The following is a 13,616-nucleotide window of genomic DNA, read 5'->3' on the forward strand; positions in this document are numbered from 1 at the left end:
CGTGCACCCAACCCGCTACCCCGCAAAGTAGGCACGTAACGATTCGTCAGTTCAAGTCGATTTATATATACGACGCGATACATGGTTCGCGCTGTGCGTGAGAATCGATTGCTTGCAATGCACAAATGTTTCCCTTTATAGTCAACGTTCATAATGAAGGAGATGTAAAAAACGACACAGTATGGACAGTACGATTGAGACAAATTTCAGGCAGCACAAATCAGCACAGATGAGACGGCAGATGGGACAAGCGATAGTGGTAAACTATAAACAATGAGCCACAAGAAAATACAACGGAGATGGACATGTTGTCACTGTACAAACGAGACATTACAAACAATACAGCATAAGTTTAATACGTAGCTTTTCGCGACCAGTATTATTCAGACAGTAGTGGCAGTACTAATGAGAGGCAGTTCAAATAAGACCAGTACTGACAAACAGCACACACCGTGAAAATGAGACCAAAAGGAATAGATTCTGCAATTCAATCAAAACACCCCTCCATGTCAGTTCATTAAATCACTGCACAACAATTAGCACAAAAGCATTTTGATTGGGCTCACATTCACCCACTGCGCCTCTGCTGGTAAGTGCAATCACCGTCCCTTTTTCCAGTGGTTGAATTTTTTTCGTGGGGTCTGGGCTTGGTTGGCAGCCGTGAGGCCCGAGGGTTGGACGCCCTGGCCTACCCCGAGGCCTACCCCGAGGCCTACCCCGAGGCCTACCCCGAGGCCTACCCCGAGGCCTACCCCGAGGCCTACCCCGAGGCCTTGGAGGCGTCCGTCAGGTCGGCCAGCATCTTCTCACACATGTAGAGGGCGCGGGGTACGTGGAAGCAACCTGGGGCACATGTGCACAGCGAAGATAGACCAAGAACAGAGGTCAAGGTCAAAACGTCATCGCAGACAATGCTGTCCATGCCACTACACGTCACAGTTTCCTTCTCTCTTGATACATCTGAAGGGTATTGTCAGGTCGCCAGCCAAACTTCAAGGACAGCCCTAAAAAAAAACTCCCATGGGACACCATTCACAGAGCGCAGCTCAGAGGTCGCAATCAGGTACCCGATACCCGTACCCTACCCGATATCCGGCTACCCGTACCCGGCCGGGTATCGGGTAGGGTACGGGTACCCGTTTGCGACCCTGGTGCGGCCGGGTACGGGTACGGGTAAGGAATCAAAACCCGTTTGCGACCTCTGGCGCAGCTGCCATTTGCCAGAATGCAGTGGCAAAGTCACCGCAGAACTTGCGTGAAGCTAAGTGCTCTCTGAGAATGTACTGAAATGCCTCCTATTATCCACTCTTCCTAATACCCACACTCAAAATCATTGCGCTGATTTACCTATTATCTGCACAACGGTACTTCCCATCTTGCGTGCTCATCTGGCAGGGTGTGAAACAACGCTTCACGATGTAACAAGAATAAGCACAACTGGTCTACACAGGAGAGCCACACCACCGAGTCATAGGACTCTTTTTCGCGAGGCTTCTGCATTGTTTTTATTTCAAGTTGTTTTCAGCCAATTATTGACTGATGTGTTCACGGTGGTAGTGGCGACTAATAATTTGGAGATTATGGACACAACAGGGCTTCATTTCTCACTCTATATGTGTCCAGCTGCTGCTAGGCTTGGCTTGGAATAGAGATGATCGGCGGAAAGCACTGGACGTCTTTGAAAAAGAGCTTCATAGCTCATCGGATTCCTCCAGTCTAAATAAAGATGCTGATTCTGAGTCCAAGGTACACCTATCCATAATGATGGCGGTGGTGTTCACACAGTAGCTCATCAAAAGATAAAGAGACCTGTATAGCCGTAACAGACTGTTGGGGAAAGTGCTGTTAGCGATCACCTTTGAAGGCCGGCACGGCACACGAGGGGGTGGGTGGCCAGCACCACGGCCAACACCAGTGATAATCGTCACTGGTGTTGGCCGTGAGCGGGAATCTAACTCGGGTCGCTGGGTTCGTAGCACGGCGCGCTAACTACTACACTGCCGCTCCCCACTAGCCCATTACACACACGCGCGCGTGTACACGTCTGACGGCTGACCACGTGACCGCGCTACCTTTGAAGGGGCCGCCCTTGAACGTGTGCGTGACGCTGCCTTGGCGGTCCAGGTACCCGTACCATTCTCCGTGATCGGCATCCGAGAACTATGGACGAAGACGAGAGAAACACGGCCAACATCACCGTCATCATCAGCCATGGTCTATCCACCGCGGGATGAAGGCCGTCGCCATCGCTCACAGTCCTGCCGTGGAACAATCCATCTCGCTCCCGCACATCAGCACAAGTGTCATCGCTCCCAGGATGGTGGTGTTGGTCGTGTTGGTAGTAGAGGTGGTGATGGTGGTGGTGAAAGTGATGGTGTTGTTCTTGGTAGTGGAGGTGGTGGTGGCGTTATTGTTTGTGTTAATCGTGGAGGTGGCGATGACGACGAAGTTGGTGGTGTTGGTCATCTTGATGGTGGAAGTGATGATGTTGTTGTTGGTCATGTTGGTGGTGGACGTGTCGGTGGAGTTGGTGGTGAAGCTGGTGGGAGCTCCATGGCGGTACGCACATTAGAGACGGAGTAGTCCAAGACGCGGGTAAAGGAGTCGAGGTGGCGGGCCTCGCGGGTCTCGCGGAATGCCATGAGGAAGGCGATGAGCGCCTCACAGTGTGGCCACCACAGCTTCATGGACCATTCCAACTGCACACGCCCCGCAGGAGGGACACACACAATCGCAAGTATACACACAATCAGATACACGTCCACAATATCACACACACGACCAAGTCCACGCGCACGTGGACACATGCACAAGTGTACATCTGCACCCGCAGGGTGCATAGATGTGCCAGTGGTCGAGATGAGCGACGGAGCGGCAGTGCCCAAGAGCACATCCACTGCGGAGACGGAGCAACGCGTGCTGTTACGTCGCGGCACCACGAGGGATGGACACGGCTCGGGAAGGCTTCACCGCAGCAGTGGATAGATCATGGCTGATCAGGGGTGGATCTAGAAACTTCCCAAAGGGGGGCAGTCCCAAGATGTAATACTTTTAAATAGGGCCGAACATTAAAAAACAGGCCGCGTATTTTCTCGAGTAAATGTCAATAAAAAACGTGGGTTCTCAAGGTCTTGGGGGGGGGGGGCATCGCACAAATCGCTCCCTCCCCCAGGATCTGCCAATGTGGCTGACGATGATGATGACGACAATCATGACGACGATCAAAACGATGACGACGACGATGACGACGATGACAACGATAACGACGATGATGACGAGAATGCAGTGTGTGTGTGTGGCCATGGCTGCCCGTGCCTGTGTGGGGGGCAGCCCGTCGGCATCCAGGAAGTAGAGGAGCCCCCCGTGCTGGGGGTCCCAGCCGGCACTGAAGGGGGCATCCACGAAGCTGGCGAGCGCCGTGCGTGCCAGTGCCGCGTCTCCAAGGCGCGACGCGCGCTGCAGCAAGAACCAGCCGGCCTCGATGGCGTGGCCTGGGACCCCCCGAGAGCAGCCACCACCACCACAACAGTGTCAGCAGTGGCCACACGAATTGCACACAAAAGTGCTTGCTACTAATGAACCACAATAAATTTCGATTTAAAGCTTTCGTGACTGCAGGGATTCATCTTCTTGGTTCTTTTGGTAAAGTCACGTAGAAAGGAAATAATACATAATAAAAATTCCAAGAACACAGGATGAGATGTTACTATCCTTTGTGCAAGCACTTCCAAGAGTTCATGAACAGTGAGCCTGGTGAAATTTGGAGAGCGCATCGTCAGTAGTGTACCTTTGGTTCCTAGGGTGTTTCGGCCTTTCACACTATACACCCTCCCCAAAGGCGGCCAGCGACAGGGTGATCAATCCTACGCTTGCGTCCCATTCCCAATTAGTCATAGGAGTTGCCTTGTTGTTGATAGCCAACATATAATAATTATTTTATTATGCGTACATTTTATTATTTCCCTTCTAATAATAAAATAAAACATAATAAAATAATATAAAAAATATTTTATTATGTTTTATTTGTATTATTTTATTATTTCCCTTCTACGTGACTTTACCGAAAGAACCAAGAAGATGAACCACAGCACCTTGCTGATCTCGTCAAGGAGCATAAACCATCACGCGAACTGCGGCCATCCTCGCAGCAGTGGCTTTGGCTGACCACTGAACAAAGACGGTCACCGCATCGCATGCTTTCAGATGCGCTTCTGTAGCGGTCTGGAACACTCTTCCTTCTGATATTAGGAAGTCACTGGAGCTATGCAATTTTAAATCTCGATTGAAAACTAATTTATTTGGAACTGCTTTTTGTGCTTAGTTTGTTGTCCTTCCCCTGCACCTCCGATTAGTCTGGTTGGCTACGTACAGTGCGAAAAAAGTTCAACATACATACAACACAACCAACACGACTATTAGCACAAGCACAGACAGCAACAACTCCACCACCACAACCATAACCTCTATCAGCACCATTACCAGGACCACGGACAATCTCACCACAACGAGGACCAGTATTAATTCTAGATTTGAAGCTTTCGTGACTGCAAGGATTCATACTCTTAGGTTTTTTCGGTAAAGTCACGTAGGTAAAAATAAAAAATAATAGAAATAATAATATTATTTCTATTCTTTTTATTATTGATTTATTTATTATTATTATATAAAGATTAATATTACATCAAAGCTTATTATTTATTTATTATTTTTCCCTACGTGACTTTACCGAAAAAACCTAAGAGTAGGACCAGTATTGGCACAAACAGCAGCACCACCAGCAACTCTGTCGCCACCACAGCACAACTAGAACCAGCAGCCGTAGAACAGCCAGCACCACTATCAGCATGACGATAGCATCATCAACAATAGCACAGACAGCATCACCACCGCCAGCAGCACTATCAGTAGGACTAGCATCACCAATACAACCAGCATCACCAATACAACCAGCATCACCAATACAACCAGCATCACCAATACAACCAGCATCACCAATACAACCAGCATCACCAATACAACCAGCATCACCACAGACAGCAGCAGCAGTGCTATCGGTATGGGCAGCACCGCTCTGTTGGTTACCCGGGTTCTGTAGGCGCCCGGCGCTGCCCGGGAGCTCCTCACCATCGGGAGTGACCGTCTCCAGCACGACGGAGCCGCCCCTCTGTCACACACGCACACACGGGTACAGACACACAGGGATACACACGCACACACACGGATACATACACGCACACATGCACACATATCCTCACACGGCGATCCACGGACTCACACAGCGACCCGCAGAGTCACGGCGTGTTCCACTCTTTGTTGCTGTGTTTGGCTGATTCTCTATGTTCCCGCTTGTGGAGGAGGTGAGGGCACCGTGGCTACTATGCTTGTAGCGGGGATGGAGGGGGATGGGTGGCAGCGAGCCCCGAGATGGCCGAGTGGCGATGGTGGCGATGGTGGCGATGGTGGCGGTGATGGTGGCGGTGATGGTGGCGGTGATGGTGGCGATGGTGGTAACCGCGAAAAGAGGGGTTTAACCGGGCCAATGTTTGCGGTCTCCCACACTGCCCGGCGTGAGATCGGCTCTCCCGTCCATCGCTCGTGTGAGGAGCGCAAGCAGACGCTCGCACCTGCAGGTGTTTGAGGATCCGGTCGACGCACCAGCGGCCCAGCTCCGCATTGCCATCGCCCCCGCCCGCCGCCCCCTCCCCCTCCTCGCTGGCCTCCTCCATCTGCTCCAGCAGGCACAGCAACATCATGGGCACGGCGAGCGAGCTGTCGGGTGTCGCGCCGGAGAGCTGCGGACGCCCGAGGCCGGAGGGGTCCTCGCGCACCCAGCGCACGATCTGTGACATCATCTCCTTGGCGGCCACCTGAGATGGAAATGCATGCACGGGCACGCACATGACACACGCACACACGTACACACGTACGTGCAAGGAGAGGCACGGGCACATGCGTAGACATGCACACGTGTGCACGCAAACAAACTCCCGCACAACGACGTCCCATGCAGCTTTTAACCGGCTATCAATAATAATGCAATTTGTAATGGGCACATTATTTCACCAATGACTGCGACTCTAAAGCAAGCAGAGTTAGCGAGCACCTTATTAAGGCTGGCATGGCATATGATGGAGTGGGTGGCCAGCAGTATCATTTAAGGCTGAGTCGACCTCGTGGTTCAAACATTCGTCACTGATGTTGGCCGTGAGCGCGAATCGAATTCGGCTCGACGGTTTCATAGCGCGGCTTGCGAACCGCTAAACCCCGCGCCGTCCCCCCTAATTCCGTGACCCCCCCTGGTGCGCCCCCCATCACCCGTGGACCCCTCTTCCCCGCCGCCCACCGTGCCCCCCCCCCACCCCCCCATAGCCCACGCACCGTGTACTTGGCGTCGCCGGTAGCACGGCCCAGCTCGCTCATGGCCAGCACATAGAAGCACTCGCTGAAGATGGTCCTCTGAACCTTGACGGGACGGCCGTCACGTGTCAGCACAAAGGCGCACTTGGGCGAGTCTGCGGAGACCCGCGCATGGCACAGCAGGAACTCCCCCCCTGGCGGAGCACAGTAGCACGGTCCGACAGGCACCGCCGCATAGGGGGGGCAGGTGGGGGGGGGGGGGACACAGGGATGGGGTGCACAGTGGTACAGTCCAAGCTCTACAGGTGATCTGGTTAGGACGAGGCTGGTGGTTGGAGGCGTGGTAAGCAGCAGAGCATGCTTGGTGTGGTGTGAGGAACACAAGTAAGCAGTGTATGGGGCACCGTGCGGCGAACACGATAGGCACTGTGTGAGCATTGTTGTTGGAGATGTGGTGAGTTGCGAATGGTGACCGGCGAGTGTTGAGCGACGAGCGGTAAGCAGCGAGTGGTGAGTGGTAAGCCGCGAGCGGCGAGTGGTGAGCGGTGAGTAGCGAGCGCCAAGTGATGAGCTGGGTGCGGACCTTTTTTGGCCGCCTCAAGGATCTGTGGCGTGCGGAACCTGGGCAGCTCGCGATACAGACGGCAGTACATCCACACCTATACACGCAGCACACACACACACGCAGCACACACGCACAAGGCACACACGGCGGTGCTTGCGAGTTGGTGAATCATCATCGTGAGCCTCCAACACTCAGTAGGTCGAGTCGTGGCGCCCACACTCGTCGGGTGCCTGGTGAGACGCCAGGCAACGTGTGCAACCTACGCCGACTTGCGACGGTCCCCCATCTCCAACGATGCTTCCCCACGGTGTGGTCAAGTACGGTGAGGAGATGCGGTACAGTGCCCCACGTGGATTACAAAACATGGCACGTATTGTCTCTGGTGTTGTTGTATTCACAACGTGCCTTATTTTTTGTCACAGACAATTAATTATTAAAGAAAATCTACTAGTGAAAATCAGATTTCAGGTTTTTGGGGGGGGGAGCGATCACCTCCATCGCCCACCTTTGGATCCACCGCTGTACAGGTGAGACACTGGGGGCTGAGGTGAGGGATTTAGAGATGAGGGCTGAGGGGAGACGGCTGAAGGTAGCGCCACTCACCTGCCGTCCCTGCAGCCACACATACTTGAGCTCATCGTAGACGGCACCGTCGCGGCCCAGGCACGTGAAGAAGCCTCTGATCGCAAGCCGCGAGGTGGGGAGTGGGTGGGGGGGTGGGGGACCACAGTGCGGGCCGTCTCATCAGCAGCAGCAACAACAACAATGGTGATGATAAACAATGGTCATGATGAGGAAGCTGCGGTGAGATTTGGGGTGGGGAGATTGGGAAGGTCCCGTCAGTAGCAATGACGATAATTTGATTACATAGCTAAAAACGATGGCAATGACGACTACGATGATTGTGATGATAATATGTAAAGACAATGATGATGAAAATTAAGATTATCGTGCAGCGTTGATATCAATGATGACGCTGATGATAGTAATGCTGAGAATGATGGTAATAATGACAATGATGATGCGTTTGTGGATTATGATCACAATGACTATGATGATACAATGATGCTGCTGCTGATTATTATGACAATACTGACAGGAAAGTTATCATAGGTGACAATGATAACGACGACTGCGGAGCCTTTTTCATCCCCGAGGTGTGTGGTCTGAGGTCAGGGGGTCAAGAGGTCAGGCTAGGAAGTATGGACGTGGGTGCCACCCCCCTCTGCGCCGTACCCATGCTCCTGGTCATGCGAGTGCCGCAGCCAGAACGCCATGACGTGGTCGAGCTCGGTCCGAACCCGGGTCAGCAACTCAGGCAGCCGCTTGGTCGCCATCACCCTGGGTAGCGTGACACGCGCTGGTGGGGGGGGGGGGATAACGATGATTCAGCTGCTTGTGAACCTCGTGGAATCGCTCCCTTTAGGTGTTGTCCTTCCATACTCTTTGGTTCTTTCGGAAAAAGTCACGTAGGTATAAAATAAATTTAATTTAATTACGACGTTTTGGGCGCAACACAAGCGTCCGTCATCAGGTGGGACAACCACAGCAAGAAACAATTGCTGAAGTGGGCAAAAGGGCTGCTGTAACAAGAGGCTATATAGGTAAGAGAGGGGGGAGGAGCAAGGGGGGAGAGATAGAGAGGGGGGGGGGGTCCTTCTCCCGCATCTCAGATGAGCACAGTTGGCTACGTACACTACGAAAGGAGTTCAACATACAGACTGTAAATACGACCGTTCGTAACGAACGAGGCAGTATAAACCAGACATGGCGTAAAAAAGGTAGACATAACACGAGCCTGACAATAAAAACGTGTAAAAAGCATGCGGTCTCTATGCATCGTGCCAAAACCATCAGCAGTTCCTGAAGTTGTGTGTTTCAGAGGCCGAGTGGCGTGCATGGTTTCTGGGCCCGCACTATAACTCTGTTGCGATGGTGGGTGCCCTCTCGCCGTTTACAGATTTCAATACCAGCGACACGTAGCGGGTGGCAGGGTTGGTGGTGTGGTGGTGACACTCGTGCCTCACAGCAAGGAGGGTCTGGGTTTCATTCCCGACTCGGTGCCTTTCTACGTGGAGTTTGTACGCCATCTCTCTCTCTCGCTCTCCGTTCTACATGGGTTTCCTCCGGGTTCTCCGGTTTCCTTCCACAGCTAAATACACGACACACACAGAGTGTAACCGGTATGATACATCCCAATGCGGAGCATATTTCCTGCAAATCACTGAATTCGGATCACACACAGCAGCCACATTGCCCCCCCCCCCTGGCTACTGCGAAAAAACTTGACAGGATCCTCCTGAAAAAGTTTTGAGATTAGGTGAGGCTTTCTTGGGATAACAAGTATAATAATATAAACGGTCCCAACAAGGTGATCAAAACAAACGGACCGCACACACGAAGCTACTACACGCATGACGAACAAAACGAGGACGTGCCAGCTGAGACGGGCAAAACACAAACGAGGCTGAGAGCAGGGAGTGGGCACCGGTCACCCCGAGCCCCTTCACACGGAGTCCAACTCATGTCGCACCGAGTCCGGGGAGCCGAATGCAGACCCGACGCTCGCTGCAAAGCGTGGGACGCGACGGCCTCCCCTGTGTGCACCCCCCCAACCCCCCCCCCCCCCAGGCCAAACAACCCCGACAAGTCCACAGGGAATACAGAAACACGTGTGTCATTATACAAGCAACCCAGCACACGTGCCAATAACACTGCGTGGCACCTGAGAGAAAAATATATGATGGGCGACGTTTCATGGTAAAACACAATAAAGTGCCATTTCCCAAAACTTCGCATATCATATATGATTTTAAGGGCACGCAGTGTTATTAACGAACGTGTTGAGTTTTATTGTCCCTTATGCACCACTAGCAACACAAGAGCGTCACCAAATAATGTACACTACGATAGAATAAAAGCACGGTGGTGGAGTGGTGGCGCAGTGGTTAGCGCACTGCGCTTCGAACCTAACGAATTTTAAAATTAGAATTCCCGACCCCGGCGAACATCAGCGGCGAGTGACATCTGAACAGCGCCCCGAGTTCTAAGCAAACGAACACACTTGAAACAAAACCAGCATGGACCAACGTGGTGAAGTATGGTCGATAAACCCCCCTCCCCCCCGCCCCCATGACCAATACGGCGTGCTTGGGGCTTTTCTCATCCATCCAGCAGTAGAGTGGAGTGGCACAGCGGCTGCGTACATTCATCCTGGCTGCAAAGTTTGGTCGTACATGTTATATATATTGTTTATTGTAAAATTTTAATCACAGTTCCTATTACTGTTGTTACATTGTTTTTATAGCGTTATTTTGATTTCGAAAACATATGGGTAATCTAAGTTGTATTCTGGTTGTTATTGTTTGACTTGCATCACACTGGGATTTTTGCACACAGCGTTTTTTTTGGAAGATTTGCTGGTTTATTCCAGGATGTTTCTGTTCTGCGTCGTCGCTTTAAGATGTTCTTCGTTCATATTTTGTTTGTTGCGGTTGCACCCGACTCAAGAGCCGCATGGCTCACAGGACTATACCTAATAAATTAAATTTAAAATCCTCTAAGTGCAGGCTGAATTAACAGGTGGTTTGAGCTGAGCACAGATGTTCGCGTTAACCATTAACTGGAGAAGCGCTGAAGCTAAATGCAGCAGCTGCGTCAGGATTATTACCACGCGCTATTAACCTCGCCAGCCCAGTTCAAATCCCAGGCACGGCTAACATCAGTGGCGAACATCTCAACTGGCCCTGCGTCTCTCCACCACCAACCACAGCCCCCCCCCCCCATCCTATTTACCAACCCGCACTGACCAGCGTGGTGAAGTATGGTCAAACAACCCCCCCCCCACCCCCGGGAGACTCCTCCTCGCACTGCCCCACTGTGGCATCAATCCCTCCCACCGTCTCTCTCTCTCTCTTCTCTCCCAAGCGCTCTTACAAAAGTGATTACCTCGCTCAATTCAACGCACCTTGTCAACTCTTTGGGGCCGTCCATAAATGACGTCACGCGATTTTGGACGATTTTTGACCCCCCCCCCTCAAATATGACGTCACAAAGCTCTGCCCCCCCCCCCCAAAAACACATGCTTCAAATCGCTTTAAACTATTGTCATTGTAGTGCGTATTTAATGTGGCGCTGCACTCTGATGCTCTAGGAGAAAACATTAATTAAAAAGTCTATTTAATTAAGTGGAACGTGTCGTCTATATTTATTTAAAGTTGCGCATTTTGATGTGACGTCACATTTCTCAACCCCCCCCCCCCTCGTCACACATCGTCACAAATGTCTGACCCCCCGCCCCCCTAGGTGCGTGACGTCATTTATGGACGGCCCCTCATCCAGATACTCTAAACGCATTTTTATTATAAATGCGGTGAAAGAAAAGCCGGGTGACCTGGAGAAAAATCCACAACGTGGAGAATGAGAGAGAACACGCAAACTCAAAATAACACATTCCTCCTGCGGAGGGAGCTGGTAGGAACGTTGGGTTGCTCGGTCAATGGCCAGGGTCAACGACGGCGTGGTGTATTCCGCAAATATGCCCGACTGTGAGGGCGGGCACAAGCCGGCGTGAGTAGGTTAAACGTTGAGTTTTATAAGGGCACCACGGGGTGACCAGCCCCTCCCCACCCAGCCCCATCCCTCCCACCCCCCACCCAGCCCCACCCTCCCCACCCAGCCCCTCCCTCCCCTCCCCTCTCCACCCAGCCGCACCCCTCCAATTTTTGGATGCACGACGGACGGACACAATAATCCCCTGTGGGCTGGTGTAACCAGGAGATTCCTACCAGTATAAAGTACATATTACATACAGTACGCATGAATTATACACACACACATAAACTATATATACATAAAGACAAAGATCCCCCTATAGCCTTCAACTGTCGGAGCAAGTGTTTGTTAGCGAGAACCTATTAAGGCCGGAAAGGAACGGCACAGGACGAGGGGGCGGTGTGACCAGGACCACGACCCGGCCGCCTTCGTCTCCCCCGTGATGATGTTTACACTCGCAGAATCAACAACAACAACAACAGCCGCCGTTCACCACTAAGTGGCGGTGACGTCAGGATATGTATAAATGTTGAACTTCTTTCGCACCGTACGTCGCCAACCGTGATAATCGGAGGTGGGAGGAGGAAGACACGAAACGAAAACACAAAAAATCCGTTCGAAAGAAACGAGTTTTCAATCTAGGTGTACAAGTGGATGTGCACTTTGAGGCCACGTGAAAATTCGCATGGGCTCACCGACTTAGAATGGCTGGTAGATGCCACCAATTGTGCTCCGACAGTGTTAACTTTCTGCGTTTTATCCGCCCGGCGATCTGCTCGTTGTTGTGAGCATCGCTCCTCTTCCCTCTTTTATTGCTGGAGGTCGCGACATTCACGAGCCCCGTCCGCAGACTCTCTGAGATAGGGCCACCCACTAAAACAAACTATAAACAATTATTATTTTACACAATACAAGTTTTTTTCTTCTTTGAGATTTGTATTTTACCAGGTAAGGCCCACTGGGCCATATAGATATTTTTCAAAAGCGACCTGGCCACAGACGATATTTCAACAAAGTGGCTTATGGTGTGAAAATATATAGCAGCCAAATACTCTAAACGCACGATTCTAACTAAAAGTGGATGAAAAACCCGGAGGAACCGGAGAAAAATCTACGCGACCACGGGGAGAACACGCAAACTCCAAATACACAGCAACAGGCGTCAGGGTCGTGAACGAACCCACGACCTCCTGTGTACCAGGCGAGGTATTTAACGTCTCCTAGCCACCGTAGCCCCCCACTCACTCACTGTGTGTGCGTCTCCTGTCGGCACCACGACCACCACCAGCAGCAGCAGCAACGCCCCGACCGTTCCTCTGTTGCACGTGGGACCCGATCAGCTGATCTACCCCGGTCACGTGACACCCCCCCCCCCTCTGAGCCCCTCCCCTCCCCCGCGAGACCCACGTGACTCCTCATCGCACGTGACTCCTCGTCGCACGTGACTCGAGAGGGAAAAAAACAACAGTTTGTGACGTCACGGCGCGGAGAGTTCTCATTGGCTGACGGAAACGATTTTAATTCTCTAGCACGGTTACGCAGCCGTTTTGAATTGCGTAGTCCCGATAAACCGAGGGGCTGTGCTGTGTCAATAATCTTTATTTAGACCGGATGGAGGAATCCGATGAGCTATGAAGTTCTTTTTTTTACGGATGTCCGGTAGGGGCGTGTCAGCAACTTACAACAAACAATAGCAGAGCTGTCAACCTATACGGTTTATCCGTATTCTTGTACAGGGAAATTGATGTACTTACAAAAAAATAAGCAGACTACCTGCTGGATCTTCCTCTCTGTTTCAAAGAACAAATGTGACCTAACGGTCTACGCTCATTTACCAGCTTCACATTCCCTATTGCCGTACAAATACTGGAGGAAGAGCCTTTGCTATTGATGCCCCCAGGGTCTGGAATGCTATTGCCAATAAACTGCAACTTGAGTCACTACCTATGAGATCTTCACTCAAAACTGCTCTATAGGAGTTGTACACCCCTAGCTGCCACTGTAATTCAGTGGCCTGAAATAAAATGTTTCGCTCCGGATGACCGCTGCAAAGTATGATCTGTGTTTTGATTTCATGTGCTGATCTTAAAGGTGCATTGAAAAATTATGATACTCCTACTGATGCTCCTGCTGTTGTGGA

At 51.6% G+C, this 13,616-nt stretch overlaps 1 protein-coding gene across 3 annotated transcripts; it reads right to left on the reverse strand.

The window, feature by feature from the left end:
• Nucleotides 1-46: 46 nt before the first annotated feature.
• On the reverse strand, nt 47-12,837 carry RENBP (renin binding protein). 3 transcript variants are annotated; one of them, XM_061573909.1, is made up of 12 exons: nt 12,726-12,837; nt 8,159-8,282; nt 7,526-7,601; nt 6,941-7,016; nt 6,379-6,551; nt 5,625-5,867; nt 5,083-5,164; nt 3,316-3,491; nt 2,568-2,699; nt 2,073-2,160; nt 735-843; nt 47-686 (listed from the first exon to the last, which is right to left on the reverse strand). In XM_061573909.1, exons 2-11 carry the CDS (start codon nt 8,257-8,259, stop codon nt 761-763), a joined length of 1,230 nt encoding a protein of 409 aa, XP_061429893.1. In that variant the 5' UTR covers nt 8,260-8,282; nt 12,726-12,837; the 3' UTR covers nt 47-686; nt 735-760. The 3 variants fall into 3 exon arrangements, with proteins under 3 accessions (XP_061429893.1, XP_061429890.1, XP_061429892.1); XM_061573906.1 differs by having other exon boundaries at nt 47-843; XM_061573908.1 differs by having other exon boundaries at nt 47-843; nt 12,722-12,798.
• Between the last annotated feature and the right edge of the window lie 779 nt (nt 12,838-13,616).

This window comes from Lethenteron reissneri, chromosome 54, assembly GCF_015708825.2.
Source record: "Lethenteron reissneri isolate LAM-NWPU_2019-01 chromosome 54, ASM1570882v1, whole genome shotgun sequence".
NCBI classification, from domain to species: Eukaryota; Metazoa; Chordata; class Hyperoartia; order Petromyzontiformes; family Petromyzontidae; genus Lethenteron; species Lethenteron reissneri.